The 24,890-nt window shown below is 49.9% G+C and overlaps 1 protein-coding gene across 1 annotated transcript in view; it reads left to right on the top strand.

Moving 5' to 3' along the window:
- Window positions 1–23,153, top strand: part of USP22 (ubiquitin specific peptidase 22) — a 42,540-nt gene extending 19,387 nt beyond the window's left edge. The window contains exons 3-13 of the mRNA XM_030827417.1: window positions 989–1,102; window positions 2,990–3,091; window positions 4,066–4,235; window positions 6,257–6,404; window positions 9,420–9,525; window positions 11,093–11,251; window positions 14,445–14,571; window positions 15,447–15,538; window positions 17,437–17,499; window positions 18,053–18,202; window positions 19,602–23,153. Coding sequence (XP_030683277.1) covers window positions 989–1,102; window positions 2,990–3,091; window positions 4,066–4,235; window positions 6,257–6,404; window positions 9,420–9,525; window positions 11,093–11,251; window positions 14,445–14,571; window positions 15,447–15,538; window positions 17,437–17,499; window positions 18,053–18,202; window positions 19,602–19,644 — 1,274 coding nt within the window. The 3' untranslated portion in view covers window positions 19,645–23,153. The remainder of the gene's footprint in view (window positions 1–988; window positions 1,103–2,989; window positions 3,092–4,065; window positions 4,236–6,256; window positions 6,405–9,419; window positions 9,526–11,092; window positions 11,252–14,444; window positions 14,572–15,446; window positions 15,539–17,436; window positions 17,500–18,052; window positions 18,203–19,601) is intronic.
- Window positions 23,154–24,890: the final 1,737 nt, after the last annotated feature.

Here is a 24,890-nt window from a genome sequence, read left to right as displayed (position 1 = left end):
CTGTGAACAGTTTCATGTGACTGTTTTTAGAAAACTGAAATTTATACATACATATGTATCTCTTCTTATTTGTAAAAAGAATATACTAGTATTCCTATAATTTTTTTATTTTTATTTTTATTTTTTGAGACAGAGTCTCTGTTGCCCAGGCTGGAGTGCAGTGGCAAGATCTTGGCACACTGCAACCCCCCCTTCCCAGGTTTCAGCTATTCTCATGCCTCAGCCCCCTGAATAGTTGGGGTTACAGGCGTGTGCCACCATGCCTGGCTAATTTTTTGTACTTTAGTAGAGATGGGGTTTCACCATGTTGACCAGGCTGGTCTTGAACTCCTGGCCTCAAATGATCTGCCCACGTCGGCTTCCCAAAGTGCTGGGGTAACAGGCGTGAGTCACAGCTCCCGGCCTATTAGTCCCATTTTATAGAAGATGCAGTTGAGAAATTGTGGTAGAAGACCCACCTTCAGGTAGCTCTGGGTCAAGATGTCAATCAAGGTCATCCAATGAGAAGAGGTATGAGTCCTTAAGGTAAGAGTAGCAGATGCCACCAACCACAAAAGTCACAGCAAGTTGCTGTCACATTCTTTATGGTGATGGTGTCAGGAATTCTAGATGGAGGGAAGCATAGTCACTCCATGTCAGGTGGCCAGGACTGAAAATATCCAATGCAGTTGTACCACTTTTAAATACCACGCATTCAGAGAAGGTGGCAGAGGTCCTGATCCTGGAGTATTGGCTGCTTTGAAAAGACGTATGGGTCGCCTCTGTTTTTTAGACACCTCAGCCCTAGGCATGAGCTGCCAAACACAGTGCATGCCCCTCACCTGCTCAGGATAGGAGACCCCGCTGGACTGGCTTCCCTGCTTGTGTATAGGAAGATGCTGTGAATAGTCAGTATCTACAGAACCTCACTGTGTTTAACTCTTCCCTGCAGCCTTCCCTTGTGGTTGTTAATTCAACTTGGTTTCTCCTCCCTCCGTTCTCTCCTCAGCCATTGATCTGATGTACGGAGGCATCTACTGTTTTCTGTGCCAGGACTACATCTATGACAAAGACATGGAAATGATTGCCAAGGAGGAGCAGCGAAAGGCTTGGAAAATGCAAGGTTTGGTTCCGCCTCAGTTTACCTGCTTGATCCTGCAGTTCCCTCATGTCCGTCAAGGACAGACCCAGTAGGAGAAAGAGAAGTACCTAGGTGGGAAGTGGGAAGAGGCCCCCCACCACCTTCCCCTAAGGCTCACAGTGGAGTCAGCTGAAGCTCTGCATGGCAGGGGAGGTAGCTAGTGTCGAGGCATGCATAGCTGCCCGTGTGCTTGGGACCACTTCCAGGGTGTTCCCTTGCAGGTCCCCCATGGGCCCGCAGCTGGGTCAAGGGAACAATCCCAGCAGTACTTAAGCTCTCCCAGGGCGCACCTGCAGATGTGGGGCTGAATGAGTGTGGCGAGGTCACACCTCTCGGGGACAGGTGACTCCATATCTGGACATCTCTGAGTGGTTTGCCCTCAGCTCTGCCGAATTCTAGCAGGCGATCTCTTTGCAGTAATGTTATATGTAAACATACCTGCTTCCTCCCAGGAGAGCAGACTATTTTCTGATCAAGTTGTGGTAGAATCTCTTTTAAAACTCTGGACTGTTTGGGTGATGTTAAATCCGTGTCAACAGCGTGCACCCACCAGATGGAAACTAGACCCACCAGATGGAAACTAGGAGAGTCTCCCAGCAGCCCCACTGCACAGTCAGATCCTTGCCGTCTTGTGAGCAGCCCTCATGGCTCTCGCACCAGTGTGGGTTTCACACTTGCCGTTGCCACCCTGTGGCCACACACTCTGGTTATTGGCTACACAGAGTGAGAGGAGCAAACATGCAGTCATTTAGTCATTTTCTTTATTATTTATTTCTTCTTGGCTTCCCTGAGGTTTTTTGTTTTTTTTTTTTTTTTTTTTTTGGTTTTTGATTCTGACAGATGCTTATAGTGGTTGACAGTGATAGTGACATAGTGACAGTTGTGGTTTGCCCCAGCTGACAGGTGAGCATCTGATCTCTCTAGTAGCAAAGCCATCACTGTTTGCAAAGGAAACATAGGAACCTGACACCTGTTTTACGTTCTTGCCTTGATTACTCTCCATTGAAAACACCCCAGTGTTTTGAGAAGGGAAGAATAGCAACAGGGGCTCTTTCAGTGAGCAGAATTATTTGTGTTTAACAAGTCTTCTCTGGAGAGCAATCTCCGACTTGTGTTCCCTGTTCTTTTCCCTCTCAGAAATTTAATAACATTGTGACTAAGTGTGGGTGTATTGTTTTGTGCAGAGCATTTAAAGCATGGGCCTAAGAAATGTATGTCCAGGATTAAAATGGAATTCTTCTAGAATCATTTTATAATTCTGTCTGTCCAACATGCTGTGTCTTTTAAAGTATTTTGAAGTATTCAGAAATGTTGGTTGGCATGGAACAAGTACTTCTGAGTGCATAGGGTGTGCGTTGAATGGAATATGATGCCAATTAGCATTTACCACCACTCTGAATATTTTGTGGCACACACGTTTTTAACTGTTGAATCTGTTTTAGTTTGGTAACTCGACGCTGTGTTTATGCTATTTCAGTTTGCTGAAAAGTGCATGCTCTCTCCTTCAATTTCACTTGTTTGCGGGAGAATCCTTCATGTAAGTTCCCATTGGTGCTGATGCTCCCATCTCTGAAGACATTTGAAAAACAACTGTTTTGGCATTGGCATTGGGGTAGTTTTGACTGGAGGTGCTGCCTTTCTTCTTGGAGGAAACGTAGCTCACATGCTCATACCCTCTGTGAGAAGCTCCTTTAAGTGTTGCGTGTAGCCCCTCTCAGCACAGTAGAGTTTGAGGAAGCCCTGGTGCTGTGGATGTTGCTCACTGAAATGCACCTTGACAGACAGCATAGCGCCACAGCTTTTATGTGTAAACACACTTGATGTGAAAATCTAGCTAATAGCACTTGGAACTGTCCTTCATCTGCTTAGGTGTTGGCGAGAAGTTTTCAACTTGGGAACCAACCAAACGGGAGCTTGAACTGCTGAAGCACAACCCGAAAAGGAGAAAGATCACCTCAAACTGCACCATAGGTGGGTGGAGCGCGTCGTCGCTCTCAGCTAGGTTTCTTTCCGGGGTTTAAAAGTAAATACAGAATTGCGGGTTTCTTAAGTCCACATGATTCTGTTGAAGCCCTGCATAACTGTCACTCATCAATGTGCTCAGCGACCAGCTCTTGAGCACCTGTTCTCTGCAGGGACCTGCAGTGGGCTTGGGGCACAGAGTGATGGGTAGCAACAGCCCTGCCCTCGCAGCCTTCAGCGTCTCTGTGGGTAAAGGGACTCAAGTTGATTTTGGCCAGGGTGAGGCTGGGCACAGTAATCTTCAGGGAGAGAAATGATGTGTGTAAGTGTTCGCTGAATTTTCTACAAATTGAGGGAATACCCTTTAGAACTTTTTTTTTTTTCTTTTTTGAGGCAGTCTTGCTCTGTTGCCCAGGCTGGAGCGCAGTTCACTGCAACCTCTGTCTCCTGGGCCCAAGCGATCCTTCCACCTCAGCCTCCCAAGTAGCTGGGCTTGCAAGTGTACACCACCATGCTTGGTTAATTTTTGTGTTTTGCGTAGAGACATTTCACCATGTTGCCCAGGCTGGTCTCGAACTCCTGGGCTCCAGTGATCCTCATGCCTTGGCTTCACAGAGTGCTGGGATTACAAGCATGAGCCCCTGCACCTGGCCCTAGAACATTTTTAAAAACCTGTTTTGTTTGTTCATTAGGCTCCACTCTGACCTGGCCTGTTGTCGTAGAAACTATATTTGTGTAATTCTGTCAAAGCATACAATGGCTGAAGTGGGAGGGGTCAATGGTGATGGACATTCTTCAATACCGTTCATGTAAAAGTGGCATAAAAACTAGCAAAATGCAATATCTCATCGCTTTCTGGCTTCTTGAATGAATGAATAAAAGAAAATTGAGTATGCAGAGGTAGAGGAAGCTGCTGGGATCCAGCGACACTTGTGGTTCAGCACACAGGTAACTCTTGCTCTCTGGTGATTTGTTGTGTCCAGGTCTGCGCGGGCTGATCAACCTTGGGAACACGTGCTTCATGAACTGCATCGTGCAGGCCCTGACCCACACGCCACTTCTGCGGGACTTCTTCCTGTCTGACAGGCACCGCTGTGAGATGCAGAGCCCCAGCTCCTGTCTGGTCTGTGAGATGTCCTCACTGTTTCAGGAGGTGAGCACCATTGACTTCTGCAGGAGAGCATTTCTGTTACTTTATTTTCACCTTCAAAAAAAAAAAATTTAAATAAGGTGGACTATGATAAAGGAAGATACATTTAGAACCTTTTGTAGTAAATGTTTAATATACATGTCTATTGTGGAAAACACAGTTTTCCAAAAAGGGAAGACCTGGCGTGATTTTTGGGGACACACTGCTGACTCAGAACAAGGAGGAGCCCTTTGAGAGGCTTGTGGCAGAGAGTTCCCTGGTGGGTGACATTTGTCTCTAAAGACGGGTGATTCTCCCCCTTCCTCTTCCTCCATGGTCTACCTTCCTGGCCCAGGAAGGCATGCATGTGCCACCCTCCTGTGTCCTCCTGGTATGCGAGTCTCCTCCACTGCCAGGCCTCTCTAAGCATGCCCTGTCAGAGCCTCTGTCCTCATGAGCTATGCGCTGCACGTTGGCTGTTCCTGTCCACGTCTGTCCCCGGCATCAGAGCATGGCAGTGTTCAGGGCAAGGCGTATCACGGCTGCCGCCTCACTCCCACTGGGTCCGTGACCTAGACATGCTTCTCAGAGCTGAAGCATGTCAGTTACCTCAACTAATAACCAGGCTGGTGCCTGTTCTTCAGGTGCCTTGCACAGGAGCCAGCCAACAGCCCTGGCCTGTTCCTGTTCGTAACCTCTGCGAGAGACGCAGCCACGCCAGCTCAGTCATGTATGTCTGGTCATTGGTCGCTTTTGTGGGACAGCCGCAGAGTTGAGCAGTTGGACAGAGGCTATCCAACCTGCAAAGCTGAAATTACTTACTGTCTGGGCCTTTCAAAAACAGATTGCTAGCCTCTGGTCGAGCCTAACCCATTTCCTCAAAGTACCTGAAATATGCCATAACTGCTGGGGGCACGGCCCAAATAGGAGAAAGGAGGGTGCAGCTGGGAAGTTGGTGGGTGGTCGTATCACTGACTTTAGTGATAAGCTCACTTGTGTTAGATTGTTTTTAGACTGAGGTTTGTTAAGGTGTAAATTACAGTCTCATCCACCTTCTAGCCTATAGATAGATGAGTTTTGATGAATGCATAGTTGGGTAACTGCTGCTACTCAAGATGAAGAACCGTCACCTCTCCAAACTCCCTCCTGTCCCCTCCGAAGTCAATCCCCAGTCCCCAGACCCTGGTAGCTGCCGATCTGTCTTCGGTCCTTTGAGTGTCCTTTACCAGCGCATCATACGGATGGATGCATGCAGGAAGTAGCCTATCTGAATCTGGCTGTCCCTACTTAACATAATACTGGGTGGATTCACCTGTGTCTTGCGTGCATCCATGATGTGTGCTTTCGATGTCTGAGTTGGGTTCCATTATATAGATGGGCTATGGTTTAGTTGTCTGTTTCCCAGTTCAGACACATTTGGGTGGTCTGTGGTTTTGGGTTTTTTTGATGAGAAATAAAACTGCCATGAATTCTGTGTTTGTACAGGCAAGACCTCTCTGTGGGTTCTGACCTGGTGAGGAAGCCGTGGGATGGAAGGTGTGCTGCTGGGTCTGGGTCCAGAGTTGAGCTGTTGGAGAGGACTGGCTGGCAAGCCCTCAGCTAATTGCCATTAGCCTCAGAGGCAGAGAGTCCTGGGGCTGATGCTGGTGAATTCTGCATAATCACAGTGATGTGCTTCCCTTTGCAGAGGTGCTGGTGTCCATGGGCCTGAGTGGTTTGGCTAGTGCTTTGAGGAAACTAGTATTGGGCAAATCGAGTCACTTTTATTTGCATGTGATCTCATAGTAGCAAGTCATAATTCATTTTTTAGGCTTATATGTGGAAAACTAGACGGTGGAAAGGTAAAAATTCATGAGGACTCGAAAAGTCCAGTGAGCCCAGATAAAAATAAGACTTTGCAAAAAGTAGAAAAGTAAAATTTAACCATTTGTGTCAAATGAGCCACAGCCAATGGTAGGCATCTGATAAAGGTTTTGATTGTCTGTACTCTGTGTTCAGAGTCCACATTTATTCCTGACGAGGTTTCCTTCCCCACCCTCTGGCAGTTTTACTCTGGACACCGGTCCCCTCACATCCCGTATAAGTTGCTGCACCTGGTGTGGACCCACGCGAGGCACCTGGCAGGCTATGAGCAGCAGGACGCCCACGAGTTCCTCATCGCGGCCCTGGACGTGCTCCACCGACACTGCAAAGGTGGGCCCTGGGCTCTGCACCCTCCACCACGGCAGGATGTTTCCTTGAAGGGGAAGGAAGCAAAGCGAGTGTGTGCACTCGCTTTTTTTTTTAAAAAGGGGCACAGGCGACACATTCCATTGTTTTGTAGCCCTTGTCGTCATTTGTTTCTGAGGTCACCATAACTGATGACCTCAGAGAGCCTCCTCCTAGTTTATTTTTAAGAGGCGAGGAAGTAGTTCCAGCAGTATGGCAGGTCCTCAGTGACCGATCACAGTGAACAGCAAGCTCTTGGAGCTCTCTTGGGCCTGTGCTTTGAGGCCCCTGCGTGCCTTGGCATTTCTGGGACCCTGTGGGTTATCAGGCCTGAGGCTCCTGGACATCCTCCAAACACAACTTAGTCACCCAACTGTCTCCTTTCCATTGGGGACTCTCCAAAATGACTGACTGATGGTTGCTCTGAAATAGCTGGGACACAGGATGAGCAAAGCTTCTCTTGGGGTCTTACTGGACCTGGGCCATCTCCCCCAACACAGTCCCACAGCCTGGCCCCAGGATGGTACCCTCAGGATTTCTCAGAGATGTGTGGTGTTGGTAGTTGGCGGGGGCAACTCTTAGCACTCACTGGAGGCGGGAGGCTGGGAATGAATGACTTAAACCAAGATCAGCTCCTCCCCACCCCTCATGGTGGAGATCCCAGTGTGAGGGACCTGCAGCTGAAGTCTATCCATACAGGCAGAGACACTGAAGGGTGATTCTCAGATGAGTGTGGGCTGGTCACTTGCAGGTCTTCCTAAAGGCCGTGCTGGCATTTCTGATTCAGCAGGTCTGTGGGGGCCAGGGGCTTCTTCACTCTTAATCAGTTCCCAGCCGATGCTGATGCCGCTGGTTCAGATGCCACGCTCTGAGAACCCATGGGCACAGGTCACAGGGCACCTGGCTGCTTGTGAGTTTCCTGTGGCCTCTGGGCTGGCACAGCTAGTTGTAGCCGATATCCTACCAGTTAATTTTAACGTGGAGTCTTTTAGAGAACAGAGTCCTGTTCTGACGGTTCACCGAGTTGAACAGCCTGGTGGGCTGGCCTTCCCATCGCTTCTCATCTGTCTCAAGGCTGTGCACCCGGGCCCTAGGCGCTTACGCACAACCTATGGGTTCTGAGATCACAGCCCAGAAACAACCCACAGTTGAGCTAAAATGGCTGGTTTTGGTGAAATGTGACTTTGGGTTCTGTTTTCTTTTGGTACTTACTTTTTTTCCTCTGAAAAACTGCGTGATCCTTTTAATTCTTACCTAGAAATCAAATGGAAGTTACTTAGCTTAGGTAGAATTTCATGTCCTAGTATGATTTATAAGAGAGGAAAGAGCCACTGTGGAAGTCGACTACGCTGTTATCCCAAGCACCTAGTGAGAATAACGAAGAGCCTTCTGTAAGCAGCAGAAAGATGTTCTGAAAATCACTTATTCAAAAATGCATTGCTGTTAAAATGTTCACATGACAAAAATGTGACAAAACCTCTGACGTGCTTCTGACAGAATTCCCTTGGAAATGTCTGAAACCCCGTCTCTACTAAAAATACAAAAAATTAGCCGGGCGAGGTGGCGGGCGCCTGTAGTCCCAGCTACGCGGGAGGCTGAGGCAGGAGAATGGCCTGAACCCCGGGGGGCGGAGCCTGCAGTGAGCCGAGATCGCGCCACTGAACTCCAGCCTGGGTGAAAGAGCGAGACTCCGTCTCAAAAAAAAAAAAAAAAAAGAAATGAAAGGTTCTTCTGTTTAGAAACCTGGTTGCCAGAACTGTTCAGCGAGGTGGCCTGGCCACGTGCCCTTGGTTACGTGCAGTTGTTTGTCCTTGTGGCCTTCACAGCATCTTTCTGTTCATCTTTTTTTTGTTTTGTTTTCTTTTTGAGTCAGAGTCTCGCTCTGTCGCCAGGCTGGAGTGCAGTGGTGCGATCTCAGCTCACTGCATCCTCCGCCTCGTGGGTTCAAGTGATTCTTCTGCCTCAGCCTCCTGAGTAGCTGGGACTACAGGAACCTGCCACCACGCCTGGCTAATTTTTTGTATTTTTAGTAGAGACTGGGTTTCACTGTGTTAGCCAGGATGATCTCGATCTCCTAACCTCGTGATCCACCCGCCTTGGCTCCCAAAGTGCAGGGATTACAGGTGTGAGCCACCGCGCCTGGGCATTCTGTTCATCATTCTTCACGTCTTCCTGTATGGATATTCTTGTCCTCTGAATTTTGTCCCATGAATTTGAGATCCCTCTGGGAAGCATTTTTCTCTCTAATCTTAAACCTGCTCTCAGAAGACTCAGTGGCCCTTCTCTATTCCTCTGTCATGATTCACCATCTTTGAACTGTGATGTATATACAGCTGGCCTCGTGCCCTGTCCCCACTGTCCAGTGAAGTTATGTAGAATATGTATTCCACATACGAATTAAGTTCTGCTACTGAAGTTTCTTCTTCACAGATCTGCACACATGGATATGAATGAAGCGTGTATTGAATAGAGAGGGTGGGAGTGGCGCTTCCAGATGCAGCTGACTGGAAGACACGCTGTCCCCTGGGGGCTCCAGCTGATGAGGACAGCCTTTGTCCTGCGGTGTCACTTCCTGAATTCGGGGCACTATGATACCTACTCAGGGAGGGAGGTCGCTGGGGCTTCCCCGGGTGTACCTGGCTCACCATATGTTCAGCTGTCTTTCACTGGAACAATATTGATTCAGTCATTCTTTATATGATAATGGGAATCGATTATCCTGCTCAGTCACTGGGCATTAGGTGGGTTTTCTTGGCAAGACTGAAGCTGTGGGGCTTTTGTTAGGGATTGAGAAAAAGGAGCATTGAAAATCCAAGTGCTGTGATTTCTTGTCATATTAAAATAATGTGGAGACCCTCTGCTAAAATGAGGAGTGTCCTCACATGGCCTTTTAAAGCGTTGGCCCTGGCTCCCCCAGGCCTCTGCAGGGTGAACTGCTCTTCCCTTAGAGACTCCCCATATTTGGGAGACACTAATCCCAGAGCCGTGGTCTGTCTCCAGGTGATGACAATGGGAAGAAGGCCAACAACCCCAACCACTGCAACTGCATCATAGACCAGATCTTCACGGGCGGGCTGCAGTCAGACGTCACCTGCCAAGTCTGCCAGTAAGTGAGAGGCTGCATGCTCGGCAATGTCAAACCCTCTGGGGCCGTACTGACATCCTCCCAGTCTCTAGAGCTCCCAGTCTCCAGAGCTGTGTGTGCTCTGAGAGATCTTTAAGGAGGCTACGAGAGAAATGATTAATAGACGCTTTGAGAGCAAAGGTTGTGGGGTGGGGGTGCTTGCTCTTGGGAAGGTCGTAGGGCAGGTGTCCCCTCAGGATGCGAGCCCTTCGTGTTGAGGTCTTGGCTGTTGTCCACAGCCAGCAGTGTGTTCTTAGAAGCTTCCCCCACCATTTCTCATCTTACAGTCCTTGACCAGGGACCAAGTGAAAGAGCCCTCTTCAAGAAGGCGTGGATCATGCATGGTGGATTGTTTTTATACGTGCTTCAAAGTGTTTCATTATTTTATGGTTTCTGGTTCCATTTTCTGATGTAGTGGCCCTAATTCTTCTCAGGTGTGGTCTCTGCTTAGCGCTTCAAGTGTTGAGTGCAGGGAGAATCCACTGCTTTTATTAGGTCAGAGGGACGCTCTCACCCAACCTCAGTGCATGCTACTGGTTTTTTTTTTTTTTTTAAGACATGAGGTCTTCTGTATGTTGCCCAGGCTGGCCTTGAACCCATGGGCTCAAGCGATCCTCCCTCCTTAGCCTCCCAAGTAGCTGGGACTACAGGCGTGGGCCACTGTGCCTGGCTCTGTTCTTTACTCCAGTTGAAGTTTAAAAACCCTGGACATGATCCACCGAAATTATTTCAGAACCCGAAATGGATTGTCACTTCTAAACTGCATAAGACCTGCAAATATCGGGAAAGGCCAGTGCTGCCTGTGTCACGGGGGCCGTTTTCTGTAAGGAGCGTAGACCGTTAGGGGCCTTGTCTCTGAGCATTAGAAACCGAGTTTGCTTTGAGCAATTTGGACCTCCTCACTGTCCCTTAACTGCTGAATTCCATTAGTAGGAGATTGTCTCGAGATTTAAATCCTGTATAAATATTTTTATATTTATACAATATAAAATTGTATAAATTTCCCAGAAATTTGCAGAGTAAATTTCCCAGTCTGCAAGTTTTCGTTTTTTATATTGTTAAATAAATTTCTAACAAAGAACTGGGCTTGTGAAATGCAGCATTGAATGTTCAGTGCGGGCTGTCGGGCCTGGCCTGGGCACGCTCTGTGAAGTGTGCAGGGGTCTCCAGTGTCGCCTAGGGTCACAGGCCCCAAGTTCTAGATGCAGCTGAGATAGACGTGTGGATTCAGAACCTCTGACAGGGCCCATGAGTTTATCCTCCTCCCAAGTCCCTCAGTGACTGTGATGGTCTCCAGACTGGGAAGTCCTTGCTTGAGGAGCACCCCTCACTTTCCGAGTTCACACACGCACCTCCCCAGGGCCACCTTGGGAGCCAGGACACGTTGGGTGTGAGCACTGCTGCTCTCGCTCCTGCCCCATCCCACCTGAGTGTCACTGTGACAAAGGGCACAGCGGGGAAGGGATGTGGGAACGGCCTCCACCCCGGGCTGCCTCTGGAGCTGGGTGCGTGTCAGTCCTCACAGCCATTGTTTTCCCTCTGCTTCCAGCGGAGTCTCCACCACCATCGACCCTTTCTGGGACATCAGCTTGGATCTCCCCGGCTCTTCCACCCCATTCTGGCCCCTGAGCCCAGGGAGCGAGGGCAACGTGGTAAACGGGGAAAGCCACGTGTCAGGAACCACCACGCTCACAGACTGCCTGCGACGGTGAGAGGCCTGCACCCACATGGCGGGGGCGTGTCTCCTGGCCAGAAGGCTATGCTCCATCAGGACCAAAGCAGGGCTCTTTCATATGCCCAGGACAGAGCCTGGGCAAAGATGCAGCATGAGCCTGGATTGGCTGCAGTCTCTGGTGCTGGTTTGTCCTTTGTTTTGGCCAGATGACTCAATATTTCTGTCCCCCAGCTTCGCACAGTGCCAGGTGTTGGTGTCAGCAGCCGCTACTCCAACCTCCGCACGTTAATGAACCCAGAGCCAAACTGGATGCTCCCTTAGCCCTGGTACTAATCACCTACCCCAGAGTGTGAGCTGAGGTGCGCCTGGCCCTCTCCCCATGGTCCATGGCCTTCTCCCCATGGTCCATGGCCTTCTCTGCACATGATTAAAACTTAGTTGTGATGTTCTGTACTCTTAGGGCCGTTTTTGAAATTGTGCATGTTCTGCTTCATTTGGGATAAGTAATAATATTTACAAAGTGATTTTTTTTTTTTTTTTTTTTTTTTTTTTGAGACAGAGGTGTGCTCTGTTGACCAGGCTGGAATGCAGTGGTGCGATTTCTGCTCACTGCAGCCTCTGCCTTTCAGGTTCAAGTGATTCTCCTGAGTAGCTGAGACTACAGGCATGCACCACCACGCCTGGCTAATTTTTGTATTTTTAGTAGAGCGGGGGTTTTACCATGTTGGCCAGGCTAGTCTCAAACTTGTGATCTCAGGTGATTCACCCACCTCGGCCTCCCAAAGTGCTCACAGGCATGAGCCACCACACCTGTGAGTGATTTTTTAAAACAAATGTATTTAAGTAGCTGTAGCATACAATTGTAAAGATAGGCAGAAAACCCTCCTAAAATTTGTCTGTGGTTTTATAGTCTTTGTTTTATTTGCATCAATTAAAGGTAATGCAGAAGAGTCCTAGTTGAGTGGAAGTATCCCTTAGAAGAGGTACGAGCCTTTGGTTTCTGTCTGGCTGCATAGTCAGCAGGACCAAAGTTGCATGTTTATTTTATTTTTTGAGACAGGCTCTTGCTCTGTCATGCAGGCTGGAGTGCAGTGGTGCCATCATAGCTCACTGCAACCTCAATCTCCTGGGTTCAGCCTCAGTGTCCAGGGCTCAGCCTTGGTCTCCTGTCCCGGCCTCCTGAGTAGTGGGGTCTATAGGTGTGTACCACCATGCCCAGCTGATTCTGTGATTTTTTTTTTAAATTTTTTTTTTTTTTTTTTTTTTTTCTGAGACGGAGTCTCGCTCTTTCTAGAGGGCAGGCTGGAGTGCAGTAGCGCGATCTCAGCTCACTGCAACCTCCACCTCCCGGGTTCACGTGATTCTCCGGCCTGAACCTCCCGAGTAGCTGGGATTATAGGTGCCCGCTACCATATCCAGCTAACTTTTGTATTTTTAGTAGAGACGGGGTTTCACCACATTGGCCAGGGTAATCCCAAACTCCTGACCTTAGGTGATCTGCCTGCCTTGGCCTCCCAAAGTGCTCAGATTACAGGTGTGAGCCAGCGCGCCCGGCCAACCAAAACCTTTTTAAAGAAAGTCTTTGCAGCTAAATTAAATTCAATCATAAATTCCAGTAAAATGAAAACTTTGCCAAAACAGCAGGCCATGAGGGAGAAACCACACTTCACAAACTACAATGTGTAGGAAGCCTGTGTTGTTAGGAGAGACATGATGTGGCGCTGACCCCTGGGAAGGTGGAGGAGAGGTAGAGTGCACCCTTCCCCACTTTGTATTGCAAGCAAAGGCTCCTTTTCGAGTCCTTTGGAGAGCAGATCACAAAGCTAGCAACGAAACAGGTGCAGCTTTGCCCAGAGGCCCCCTCGTCTTGCCCTAGGTAAGATGGCAGAATTTCCAGAGCATAAACAAGGGCTTTCCATACCTGCTTGTGAAAAGAGAGAATTTTTTGCTGGTGTTTCAGCTTCAAAATTTGGCGTGTGCTTTGTTGAATCATCTGGTCTGCAGGTTTTGTCAGTGGCAGCTGACACCTGTGCCAGACACACTTCTGATGCAGCCCTCCTACCTCTTGCCTCTGCACCGTCAGGAAATCACCTTTCCCAGAGCTCTCGCCCTTTTTTTTTTTTTTTTTTTGAGATGGAGTCTTGCTCTTGTTGCCCAGGCTGGAGTGCAGTGGCGCAATCTCGACTCACTGCAACCTCCGCCTCCCAGGTTCAAGTGGTTCTCCTGCCTCAGCCTCCTGAGTAGCTGGGATTATAGGCATGCACCACCTCTCCCGGCTAATTTTGTATTTTTAGTAGAGATGGAATTTCTCTATATTGGTCAGGCTGGTCTTGAACTCCCAACCTCAGGTGATCCACCTGCCTCAGCCTCCCAAAGTGCTGGGATTACAGGTGTGAGCTGCCGCACCTGGCCAACCTCTCGCCTCTCTACATTAAACTGCTTATGTTGAGATCATTGTAGATTCACATGCAGTTGTAAGAAGCTATTAGGTACCCTTTACCCCGGTCCCCCGATGGTGACCTCCTCACCACTGTAGTGCGACGCCCTGGCCAGGATTCAGACATTCATGCAGAAAGTACCCAGCATCTCCATTGCCTCCTCCCTCACCACCCACTCCGTAACCCCAGTCACCCCGGACTCCTCCATTTCCATATGTCTGACAATTCCAGAATGTCATGTCAACTGAATCATGTAACAGGGAACCCTTTGAGATTGGCTTTTCTTGCGCATCCTAATTCTCTGGGGACGCATCCAGGGTACAGCTTGGGATCAGTAGTTCTTTCCTTTTTTGCTGCTGTCTCAGACTCCATGGTACAGTGTTCCACAATTTCTTTAATTATTCAGCCATGGGAAGAAACGGGGTGTTTCCAGTTTTGTGACTCTTATGAATAACATTCTGGTACACATTTGTGGACAGTTTTTGTGTGAACATTACTTTTCATTTTTCTGGCTCAAATTCAACTGCTGGGTCATATGGTACTTAGAAAATTATTACCATTTCCCCAGGCCTTTCGTGGAAACAAAATATTTAAGAAAAATATTCTGTAAAGAGACAGGCAGCAAAGGTGGACAACATTTTCTCTTTTTTTCATTGTTTCATTTTTAGTTGTATGTGTATGTTTTTGGTAGGGAAATCAACCCATCGAAAGAGATAAAATACCTCTTTCCTCTCGTTTTTCTGTCTCTTGCATCTCCCTTACCACTCCTGTCTTTTGAACGCCTGTAGATTCACCAGACCAGAGCACTTGGGCAGCAGCGCCAAGATCAAGTGCAGCGGTTGCCATAGCTACCAGGAGTCCACAAAGCAGCTCACTATGAAGAAACTGCCCATCGTAGCCTGTTTTCATCTCAAAGTAAGTTTTCCAGAAAGCCACCTCTAATGGCAGACTTGTTTTTAGTCCACAGTACGGCCCTCAGCCTTTTGGTTTGCTGTGCAGTTACATTTCTTATAATTGCAGCAAGCAGGAAGAACACCGAGGAAGCGAGGGTGTGAGGGAATTGTCCTCCCGTCTGTGAATTTTCCTTTTGTCTGTGCTGCAGTAAACAAAATCAGTGGCTTCACAGTGAAAGTAGGATGTGAGTTTTCTTGGGAGCAGAGTGGTTGTGAAGTTTTTATTACTTCTACCATTCCTCCAGCTACCCCCTCCTCAGGTTTTCTGTTTTATTTTAAGACAAAGGCCCTCAGCATGCAGATCTGGTCCAAGAGTTGGCAAGCTCTTTCTCTAAAGGCCCAGATAGTGAAGATGTCGAGCTCCACAGGCTGCGCGCGATCATACGATTCTCTGTTACATGTTCTTTGTTTCATTTCACCACCCTTTAAACATGGAAAGCGCCCATTCCTAGCTTGCTGGCTGGATTGGGTGACTCCTGATCTAGGCAAAGGACTGTCTTCTGTCTGGTGAAAGGAACAATTTGTTCATTTTTGCTGCCATGGGCCATAGATCTTTGTTTTGTTTTCTGTGCTTTGCTGGGTTTGCTGTAAGATTACTTTTTGTACCCTTGGTTTTACCACTGAACAATCCCATCATTTGAAGACTTGAACCCTGTAAATGAGGACTTGGGTGGATTACCATTTTGTTTTTGAATCTGTAATTCTAGATGTAGCTACAAGGCAGTTCAATAAAATACAAAGAGATACACAGACACCTGTCATCGGAAGAAGGCCCTGAAGGTTCCAGTGACATTTCTGATCTTTCCCCTTCCCTCTGCCCCCTTCCTATTTCTGCAGCGATTTGAACACTCAGCCAAGCTGCGGCGGAAGATCACCACGTATGTGTCCTTCCCCCTGGAGCTGGACATGACCCCTTTCATGGCCTCCAGGTAGGTGGGGGTGTAGGCCCGTTCTGTGTCCAGAGGGGCTGTGATCCTATCAGGACAGGAATCCAGCTTGGAGCTCCTATGATAAGATAACTGTTGGCTGGGTGCAGTGGCTCCCGCCTGTAATCCCAGCACTTCAGGAGGTCGAGGCGGGCAGATCATGAGGTCAAGAGATTGAGACCATCATGGCCAACATGGTGAAACCCCGTCTCTACTAAAAATACAAAAATTAGCTGGGTGTGGTGGCAGGCACCTGTAGTCCCAGCTATTTGGGAGGCTGAGGCAGGAGAATCGCTTGAACCCGGGAGGTGGAGGTTGCAGTGAGCCAAGATCACGCCACTGCACTCCAGCCTGGTGACAGAATGAGACTACGTCTAAAAAAAAAAAAGACTGTTGATAATAATATAAACCCCACCTTCCCAAAATCTGTTTATCCTGATCTTAAGATACGGCACACATTAATGAGTTGTTTTTCGTCAGATACCCTGTTTTTGTTTTGAATGTTTCTCTGAACAATTCTCAATTCACTTTCAAACCGGCAAAGTCCTCAAGGTGGGATCACAGCGAGAAGGCAGCACTTTAGTTCATGGAACAGATGTTGAAGTACAGACAGACATAGTTGGTTTTGCAGTTGTAGATTGCATTTTCCTTTTCAAATCTGCCTATTCTGGGGCACTTGGAATTAGCTGCTTACTAATGCATGAGTCACTTAGGAGTTTCCTGTGGCCCTGTGACAAATGACCAAAAACCTGGCGACTTAAAATTAATTTCCTCACAGTTCTAGGGTCGGAAATCTGAAATCAAGGTGTTGGCAGGGCCCCATGTCCTACAAGGGTCTGGGGGATTCCATTCCTCACCGCCTCCAGCTGTCGGTGGTTCCACGTGTTCCTTCTGTGGCTGTGTCAGTGTCACTCCCCTGGCTTCCAGGTCACATGGCCAGCTCCCCTGAGTCTGTGTCCAATTCCCTCTGCTTCTTTGTCATGACCGTGATCATTGGCTTTAGGACCCAGGCAGATCATCCAGGAGGATCTCATCTCAACATCTTTACTTTGAGTCTCTGCAAAGACTGGTTTTACAAATGAGGTCCCAGTCTCAGGTTCTGAGGGTTGAGACGTGGATGTTGTTATTTGCAGGGTGTTATTTTTTGGTGGCCACAGTCCCAGCCCCAGCACCATGGAAAGCATGTTGCCTTTTGGTAGTTAGCGGCCTTTTCCTGGTGTCCTTTCTCATGGCTGTCCCACCCCTTTGGCACACAGATAACCTCCTGAATAAAACAAGACCAGAGTCAGAGCTCCATGTCATCAGTCTGACCACGATGGTCATGTACTGAGGGAGGTGACAGTACTGTCTCAAAGATCTTGGTGTTTCCTGCCAAACACAGCTATGGGAAAATGCAGTAAATAATGCGCATGGCTTCCTGTTCCCAGCACCGCCTCTTCCCCGTCTCACCAGGAGAGGTGCTGGTCATGAAATAATGAGCAGCAATCTTTGTCCCTTTTGAGGAGGCATCTGCCTAGGTTGTAGAATGGATTCAGCCTACCCTTTCAAGCTAACCCTTTACATGTGGGAGGAAGAGCACCTTCACCATCTGCTTTGTCACAAACCAAACTCACATTCCTCCAGATCCAGCTCCCATCACCAGCCCTATTCAGGACCCACCTTGGTAGAACCAGGGGCCTCGCCAGGTGGCCTCAGGACCCAGGTGTGCTCTGAGGCAGGGGCCTCCACAGCTCGAGCATCAGTGTCCTCACGAAACATGGGGATTTTTGCCTGAAGCATAAAGCGCACCTCGGTGCAGCGTCTGCATGGTCAAGCGTGGATAAGTGTCGGTTTCATGAGAGCCTTGTGTCTCTGGGCCTGATGATTTTGATGATGCTGAATCCTGCTGTTGTCTGTTACAGCAAAGAGAGCAGGATGAACGGACAGTACCAGCAGCCCACAGACAGTCTCAACAATGACAACAAGTAAGTGGTGCTCAGCGGTGTGGGTGTCCGGGGCCTCTGGCCAAGAGCTGGGGGTGGGCTCCTCTCTACCTTGTAGGGCGCCCAGCAGATCCCCCGCCACTGACCTGCTTCCTGCTTGGCTGCCCGCAGCTCCAGTAGGAAAGGCCGCTCCACGTGGCACCAGAAATGCTCCCTCCTGTTGGAGGAGCCCAGCCCCACTCCTGGCCTCTGGCAGGAGGGAGGTTCCATCTGGAAAGCTCGGTGTCCATTCTTCTTGCCTTGGGGTTGTAGAAAGTATGAAAGGCCGGGGTGTTTCAGGATCCCCACTGCTGACTGCAGTCACCACCCACTAGATGTGGTTCCAGGAAGTGCCTGGACCCAGGCTAGAGCCAAGGGCGGGTGACCAGGCTCCCTTAGTTCCTGCAGCCTCCTGTGCATCAGCCTGAGGCCCTGGGGGTTGACAGGCCCACAGGCCTCCCGCTCCCTGCCTGGGCTGCCTGGTTTCTGATGGTGATGACCTCAAGTGACGGCATCAAGTCACCTGCGCCTTCCCTCTCCTTTCCTCCTGCACTAGGTATTCCCTGTTTGCTGTTGTTAACCATCAAGGGACCTTGGAGAGTGGCCACTACACCAGCTTTATCCGGCAGCACAAAGACCAGTGGTTCAAGTGTGATGATGCCATCATCACCAAGGCCAGCATTAAGGACGTCCTGGACAGCGAAGGGTACGTCCTGTGAGGCGGGAGGAAGGCCCTGCGGTGGCCACAGTGCTTCCTCTCCGGTATAGCTGAGACCAGCCCATGTCTGAGCCTAGAACCACTCGAAGGTGTTGACCTTCATTTGCTGAAGTAATGAGGCCTGTTCTGGATAGGATGCCAGCCTCGATGGGCGCTCAGGTGGGAGAAGAGGTGCCTGAGCAAAGGCCCTCTCTGGAGGCATTTCCTTAGCACAGAGAACATCAGAGCAGTTGTTTTTTAACCGCATGAACTGAACACATCAGTTCTTTTTTGTTTTTTTTTTTTTTGAGACGGAGTTTCGCTCTTGTTGGCCAGGCTGGACTGCAATGGCATGATCTCAGCTCACTGCACCCTCTGCCTCCCGGGTTCAAGTCATTCTCCTGCCTCAGCCTCCCTCCCAAGTAGCTGGGATTACAGGCACGTGCCACCACGCCTGCCTAATTTTGTATTTTAGTAGAGATGAGTTTTCACCATGTTGACCAGGCTGACTTCAGGCAATCCTTTTGCCTCGGCCTCCCAAGGTGCTGGGATTACAGGCGCGAGCCACCGGGCCTGGCCCACATCAGTTCTTTATTAGCTCCTCTCTTCTTTCCAGTTTCATTCCTTCATGGCATAGAAACCTGTTGACCAGGCCGGGCGCGGTGGCTCACGCTTGTAATCCCAGCACTTTGGGAGGCCGAGGCGGGTGGATCACGAGGTCAGGAGATCGAGACCACGTTGAAACCCCGTCTCTACTAAAAATACAAAAAATTAGCTGGGTGTGGTGGCGGGCACCTGTAGTCCCAGCTACTCAGGCTGAGGCAGGAGAATGGCGTGAACCCGGGAGGCGGAGCTTGCAGTGAGCCGAGATCGCGCCACTGCACTCCAGCCTGGGCGACAGAGCAAGACTCCGTCTCAAAAAAAAAAAAACTGTTGACCCTCCAGGGGTCAAGGGGACCCCAGCTGCCATGAACTCCCCGAGGGCTTTGCACTTTACATTCTGAGCAACACGGAAGCCCTCTTGAGAGGTTTTATTTGGAAAAATCTGGGATAAAGGACAGCCTTCAGGGCGATGAGGTGGATCTGGACTGGACCCACTTGAAAACAGTGGGCTCTGCACAAGGGTGGGGCTGTCACAAGTGGGGGAGAGGCTGTGGGAGGTCGGGTGAGGCAGTGGGTGACCTCGTGGCAGGTGGGGATGGTGGTCAGGCTGCGGAGATGGGCAGGGCCAGTGCCACCAGCCAGCAAAGCACTCTTTCCTCCTTGCGGACTAAAAAGCCAAACCCATGAACTCAGGCCTGGCTGACCTGTGCAGAGCGCAGAGCACGTGGGCTCTCGTGTATGGTGGGTTGTTCTGGCTCCTGTCTTAGGAGTTAGAGGTGACTCTCCTCCCTCTCTGCCTCCATAGGTACTTGCTGTTCTATCACAAACAGTTCCTGGAATATGAGTAGCCTTATCTGCAGCTGGTCAGAAAAACGAAGGCAACGCATTGGCAAGCCTCACAAAGTGATCCTCCCTGCCCCCCTGCCTCCCGCCGCCTCCCTGGCCTGGTGACACCACCTCCCATGCAGATGTGGCCCCTCTGCACCTGGGACCCATTGGGTCGGGATGGACCACACGGATGGGGAGGCTTCCAGAGCTGCTTTGAAGATGGATGAGATGAGGGGTGTGCTCTGGGTGGGAGGAGCAGCGTACACCCGTCACCAGAACTCTCTTGTGTCCTCATGATATGGGGGTGCAACGGGGGCCTCACAGCACAGAGTGACCGCCGCCTGGCATTCCCCAGCACTCGGTGTGGAAAGGCCCCTACCTGCTGTAAGATTATGGGTCCATTAAAGCAGTAAGCTGAAGACACAGAGGTGTAGTGTGCGGGACAGCGGGCCTTGCAGATGCCTTTCTGTTGGTGTTTTAGTGTTAAAATACGGGGAGTATGAAACTCTTCACCTCCATTTTCTCAGCGGCTGTGAAGCAGCCTCCTAGCTTTGGAAGTAAGGACACTACGTCGCGTTTTCAAGCGTGTCTGTTCCGCAGGTAACTTAGCATCAAGCTGCACGTGGAAGCATTTTGCAGTTTTCTAGAAACAGGCATTTTCTTATCCCTCTCCCGCTCCTTTTTCCACAAAGGTGAATTTCATAAATGTAAAGTAGTAAAGTGAATGAATTACTGAGTTTATACTGAAATTTAGGGAACTTCTCCTTTAGTCTTGCTTTTTAATCGGTGCCATTTATGTTGCTGTCCGCCCTGTGGCCCTGTGTGCCTGGCTCCTCTGGGTGCCTTGGTGTCTGCCGGTGGCTGGCAGTGGGCGCAGCGGAGGAGAGTCGTGCTGCAGCTCATACGGTGTCTCTGTCATCTCAGTCTGGAGTAAATGCAGCCTCTGCCGGTGTCTGATGGGTTCCCTCCCTCGTATTTCTTTGTCTGCCTTCTGTCCCATTGCCTGGCTACCGCTGCCTGGCAGCCAAGGGTGTTGGTTGCGAAGCTGGAGTGGCCTCTGGTGGAGCCTGCATCTTGTCTCGTCTGCCTCTGCTTTACGTTTGGTGTACTTTCGGGCTTGGTGGCAGTAAAAGGACATCGTGATTGAGCTTGTCAGCAGAGCTGAAAGAGAAAGTAGAAGGATGTGCATTGTTCCTTGTAAGATATCTTGCATGTATCTGTGTATTCAAATTCAAACAGGTGGTTTGTCCATTTGTCCACTGAGAAATTATAAACTAGGGACAAGGGGGAGGAAAAGTACTGAAATATAGTTTATGAAGCAACTGTGTCTCGGGCTGTGCTTGTCACAGGAGCCCCAGCTGCATCTGAACTGAGGCTTCTTCAGTCCTGCAGGAACAGGATCATCTGTCTCAGCGGTGGGCAGATGTTTTTATAGACAGCCAGGGAGTAAACACTGTTGGCTCTGTGGGCTATATGGTCTCTGCCATAAATAGTACAGAGGTGTGGCTGTGTCCAGTACAACTTTTAGACACAGAAATCTGAATTACATATATTGTTCCGTGTCAAGAAACTTAAGATTTTTTTTTTTTTAACTATTTAAAAACGTGAAACCTATTCTTAGCTCACAGGCCATGGAGAAGCTGGTGGGGACCAGACCCAGCTCCTTAGCTGGCTGGGGAGGGGGCAGTGACAATGGCAGCTGAGTAGCTACTCACTGCTCAGTGTAGAAAACATGAGAACACAGGACTTGGCAATCACAGCCCGCAGAACCATCATGTGTGGCAGAAGCCTGAGGGATGTGGTCTCTTGCCCGCGTGCTCAGTTCATTTTCTGTTGTCTTTCTGCATTTAAAGAATTCACATGGAAGCATGTTTTACAAAATGAATTATCAGAGAAACAGAGATGGGCCAAGATTTTCAGAAATGGCCCCATGTGACCAAGTTCTGCTGTGTGGGGTGACAGTGCTTTGAAGATCTCTTTTGAGGATGAGCACTCTTTGTTTTTGTTTTTTTTTTTTGAGATGGAGTTTTGCTCTCACTGCCCAGGCTGGAGTGCAGTGGCACAGTCTTGGCTCACTGCAGCCTCCACCTCCTGGGTTCAAGCAGTTCTCCCAAGTAGCCTCCCAAGTAGCTGGCACTACAGGCATGCGCCACCATGCCGGGCTAATTTTTATATTTTTAGTAGAGATGGGGTTTCAGCATGTTGGCCAGGATGGTCTCAAACTCCTGACCTCAGGCGATCCACCCACCTCAGCGTCCCAAAGTGCTGGGATTATAGGCGTGAGCCACTGCGCCTGGCCTATGAGCGGTCTTTTAATCAGGAACAAATCTAATGGAAAGGAGAGTTGCAAGTTGGCCCAGAGGATTGTGAGCTGGGCAGTGCCTCCCTGAAGGCTTGCCACTTTGGGACGCCCTGGTTTCCTGGGGTGTCTTGCGGAGAGCAGAAGGCAGTGTGTGAGCCTTGGGCCTTTCTGGCAGCTGCACAGGTTTGGCCAGACGCTTCCTCCCCTCCCGCCGGCCAACCCCTAGTCCCCTTCCTGTCTCCCCTTGCATTCAGGGGTGGCTGCTGTTCTGAGAACATTAGAACTGGGAAGAGAGATGGAGTCACATGCATTCTTGGTGGGCAGCATTCTAAACTTTTGTATCCAAGTTAGTCCCCCTTATTCCACTGTGGCATTGCCGTTCTAAGCAGTTACCCAATGCCTGCTGCTGAAGAGCTGCTCACAGGAGGCGGTGGCGGCCCTGGTACTGCCCCTTGCATTAGGTCTTGTGTTTGATGTGCTCTTGTGAATTTACTTTGTCAGAACAAAATATTTGCGCGTTGGGTTCAGGAATCTCTCCTTTCAGCTCCCCATCTGGCTATGAAATTCAGGAAACCTCCCATTGCCTAGTAATCACCCCATGTAGGTGTAAATTGTGACAAAGTGCATCTGACCACTAAGGGGCCCCCTCGGTGACCCCAACACATTCACAGCAGTGTTAAAATGGCCTGCGTTTCGGAGATGCTGGCTGGCCTTTCAGTGCCTCCCAGGAAGACACATGGCCTTTCCCTCTTCAGATGCCTGAAGGGAGTGCTTTGAGGCAGGGGATGTGCTGGGAGTGAGGGCGGCCTCCCTCTGGCCCCGGGGCCCTCTGTGGACCTGGGCTCTCTCCGTGGACCTGGGCTCTCTCCGTGGACCTGGGCTTCCTGGTGAGCACTGCAACCTCCCTGGGCGTTCCCTCCAGCGCCACCACCACTGCAACATATAGACCTGAGTGCTGTTGTTATTTTGGCTTGGTTTGTATGCTTTTCATTGTGTAAAATTGCTCTTCTTTTGACAATTTAAGTGATTGTTTTGTTTACTGTAAGTTTGAAAATAAAAATTAAGAAAAAAAAAATTCCAATGACTGTGCTGTGGTTGGAGACTTTATTTACCAAGATGTTTACTCTTTCCTTTCCCCTCCCACTTTGAGGAGCTGTGTCACTCCTCCCCTCCCCCCAATGCTTTGTAGTCTCCTATGTCATAATAAAGCTACATTTTCTCCGAAAACTGGCCGGTTTTCCTTTTATTGACACAAGCAGCTGAAGAGAGGGTGGCAGGAGGGAGAAGAGCAGCCAGGGCACATCGGCCTGCATGGGGGCGTCCCTGGTCTGAGTCAGTGGCCAGAGCTGCAGCCTGGCTTTGTGCCCAGAGTCTTGTCTGGATGTCAGGAAGGCCACGCAATGTTTCGTCCCTTTCTGTGAGTCGCCTGCTGCTGATTGAGCCTTGTCCCTCCTTTTCTGGGCAGGAAGGTGACATCCAGGATTCAGGACAACCATGGACCTTCAGACCGGAAGCCCTTGACATGCTGAATCCTTGCCAGGCTTGGATTGCAAGACCTGGGCTGTGGTTATGTGCATTTTGTAGCAAGCTCCCTGTGTGGAGAGTAGCAAATGCAAGAAATACTATAGTCAGTGGAGAGAAGATGTGCACAGGAATTCAAGTGCACGGTTCTGTGACAGGTCACGAGGCCACGGCGGACCTCTATAACGTCCTTTCCCAGCCGCCCCCACATACTTCCCCTGCCCTCAGCAGGTCAGGAGTCTTCTGCTCGGCCTCATCTTTGATTCTGAAGCCTCTGAGTTCTGAATAGTTCTGCCCTCTCCTTTTTCAGATGCTTCTGTGGCAAACTTTGTGGCAAGTTACTTGACTTCCTTTACATGGAAACACTTAAGAACACCAGAGAATGCCCCGGGGTTTCAGACTTAGTCCTGTCTCCTCATATTAAATAGAACCATTGTTGTGTTCCCCTGGGGGAAGCTCCACTCTTCCTGGGTCCTAAGACCTTCCAACCAGCAAAGCCCCATTTCTCCAGGACACGCATAGGAAAACTTTGTGACTGAGACGTTCGGTGCAATACTGAACATCGTCCACTTTCACACCTTCACTCAGAACCACACCTGGTTGTGGGAGAGTCATCATCATACACTGGCTTCCAGTAGAGAGCATAAAATTCATCTCATAAGACAACCTCACCACTTCAGCATAACAGCGATCGTTAAGTCCAGTTGCTTCCAGGCGGTGGGTGACGTAGCGAGAACAGTTAGTTCCCTAGTCAAGGGCCACCGCTGCATGTCCCTCACTGTGAATGGAGTACCCTGGTAACAAGCAATGCCATGTGGGCTCCTGTGACGGCAACAGGCAGGGCTGGCGAGTCTATGTCCAGGTAGGGGCTCCCTGCAGTGAAGGCCAATCTCAGCCTTCTCCACAGTGTGGGCAGCCTGCCCACAGGTAGCCAGCCGGTCCTCCTGGGAAATGGTGCCAGTCCAGGGATCGACACCAAGTCTCTCATCAGCAGATGGGGCATTCGGCAGTGGTGTTGGCCTGGTCAGGGAACGAGCAGGATGCTGAGCCTCTTCCCTCCCATGCCTGTCTGATGGCTGCTTTGTTTGTGGGCCCATCCAGCAATCATGGTGGCCAGCGAAAGGAGCTGACTCCACGTAGTGTGCTGTTTGCCCCACCTCAGAATCAAGAGCAACCTCTGCAAGGATTCTCTTTGGTGGGAATATGGGAATGTGGATGAAACTATCTTCACAGTCTGAGCTGCTGAGGCAATGACTGCAGGGTGCCTCTGTCCTCTGGGAAGCCCGGCTGGAAGGCACTTGGCAGTGGTGCCTGCTGTGGCTGCGGCAGGGGCTAGGCTGCAGGATGAGGCCTCCAGGAGGCGGGTGGTGCAGCAGGCAGGGCCTCGAAGCCTCTGGGTGCCATGTTGGCATAGTGGACTAGGGCACTCGGGGTGCTGCTGGG

Source organism: Nomascus leucogenys, chromosome 14 (assembly GCF_006542625.1).
Source record: "Nomascus leucogenys isolate Asia chromosome 14, Asia_NLE_v1, whole genome shotgun sequence".
Lineage (NCBI taxonomy): Eukaryota > Metazoa > Chordata > Mammalia > Primates > Hylobatidae > Nomascus > Nomascus leucogenys.
Note: the sequence above shows the minus strand (reverse complement) of the source record. Positions and strands in the feature narration are given on the sequence as shown.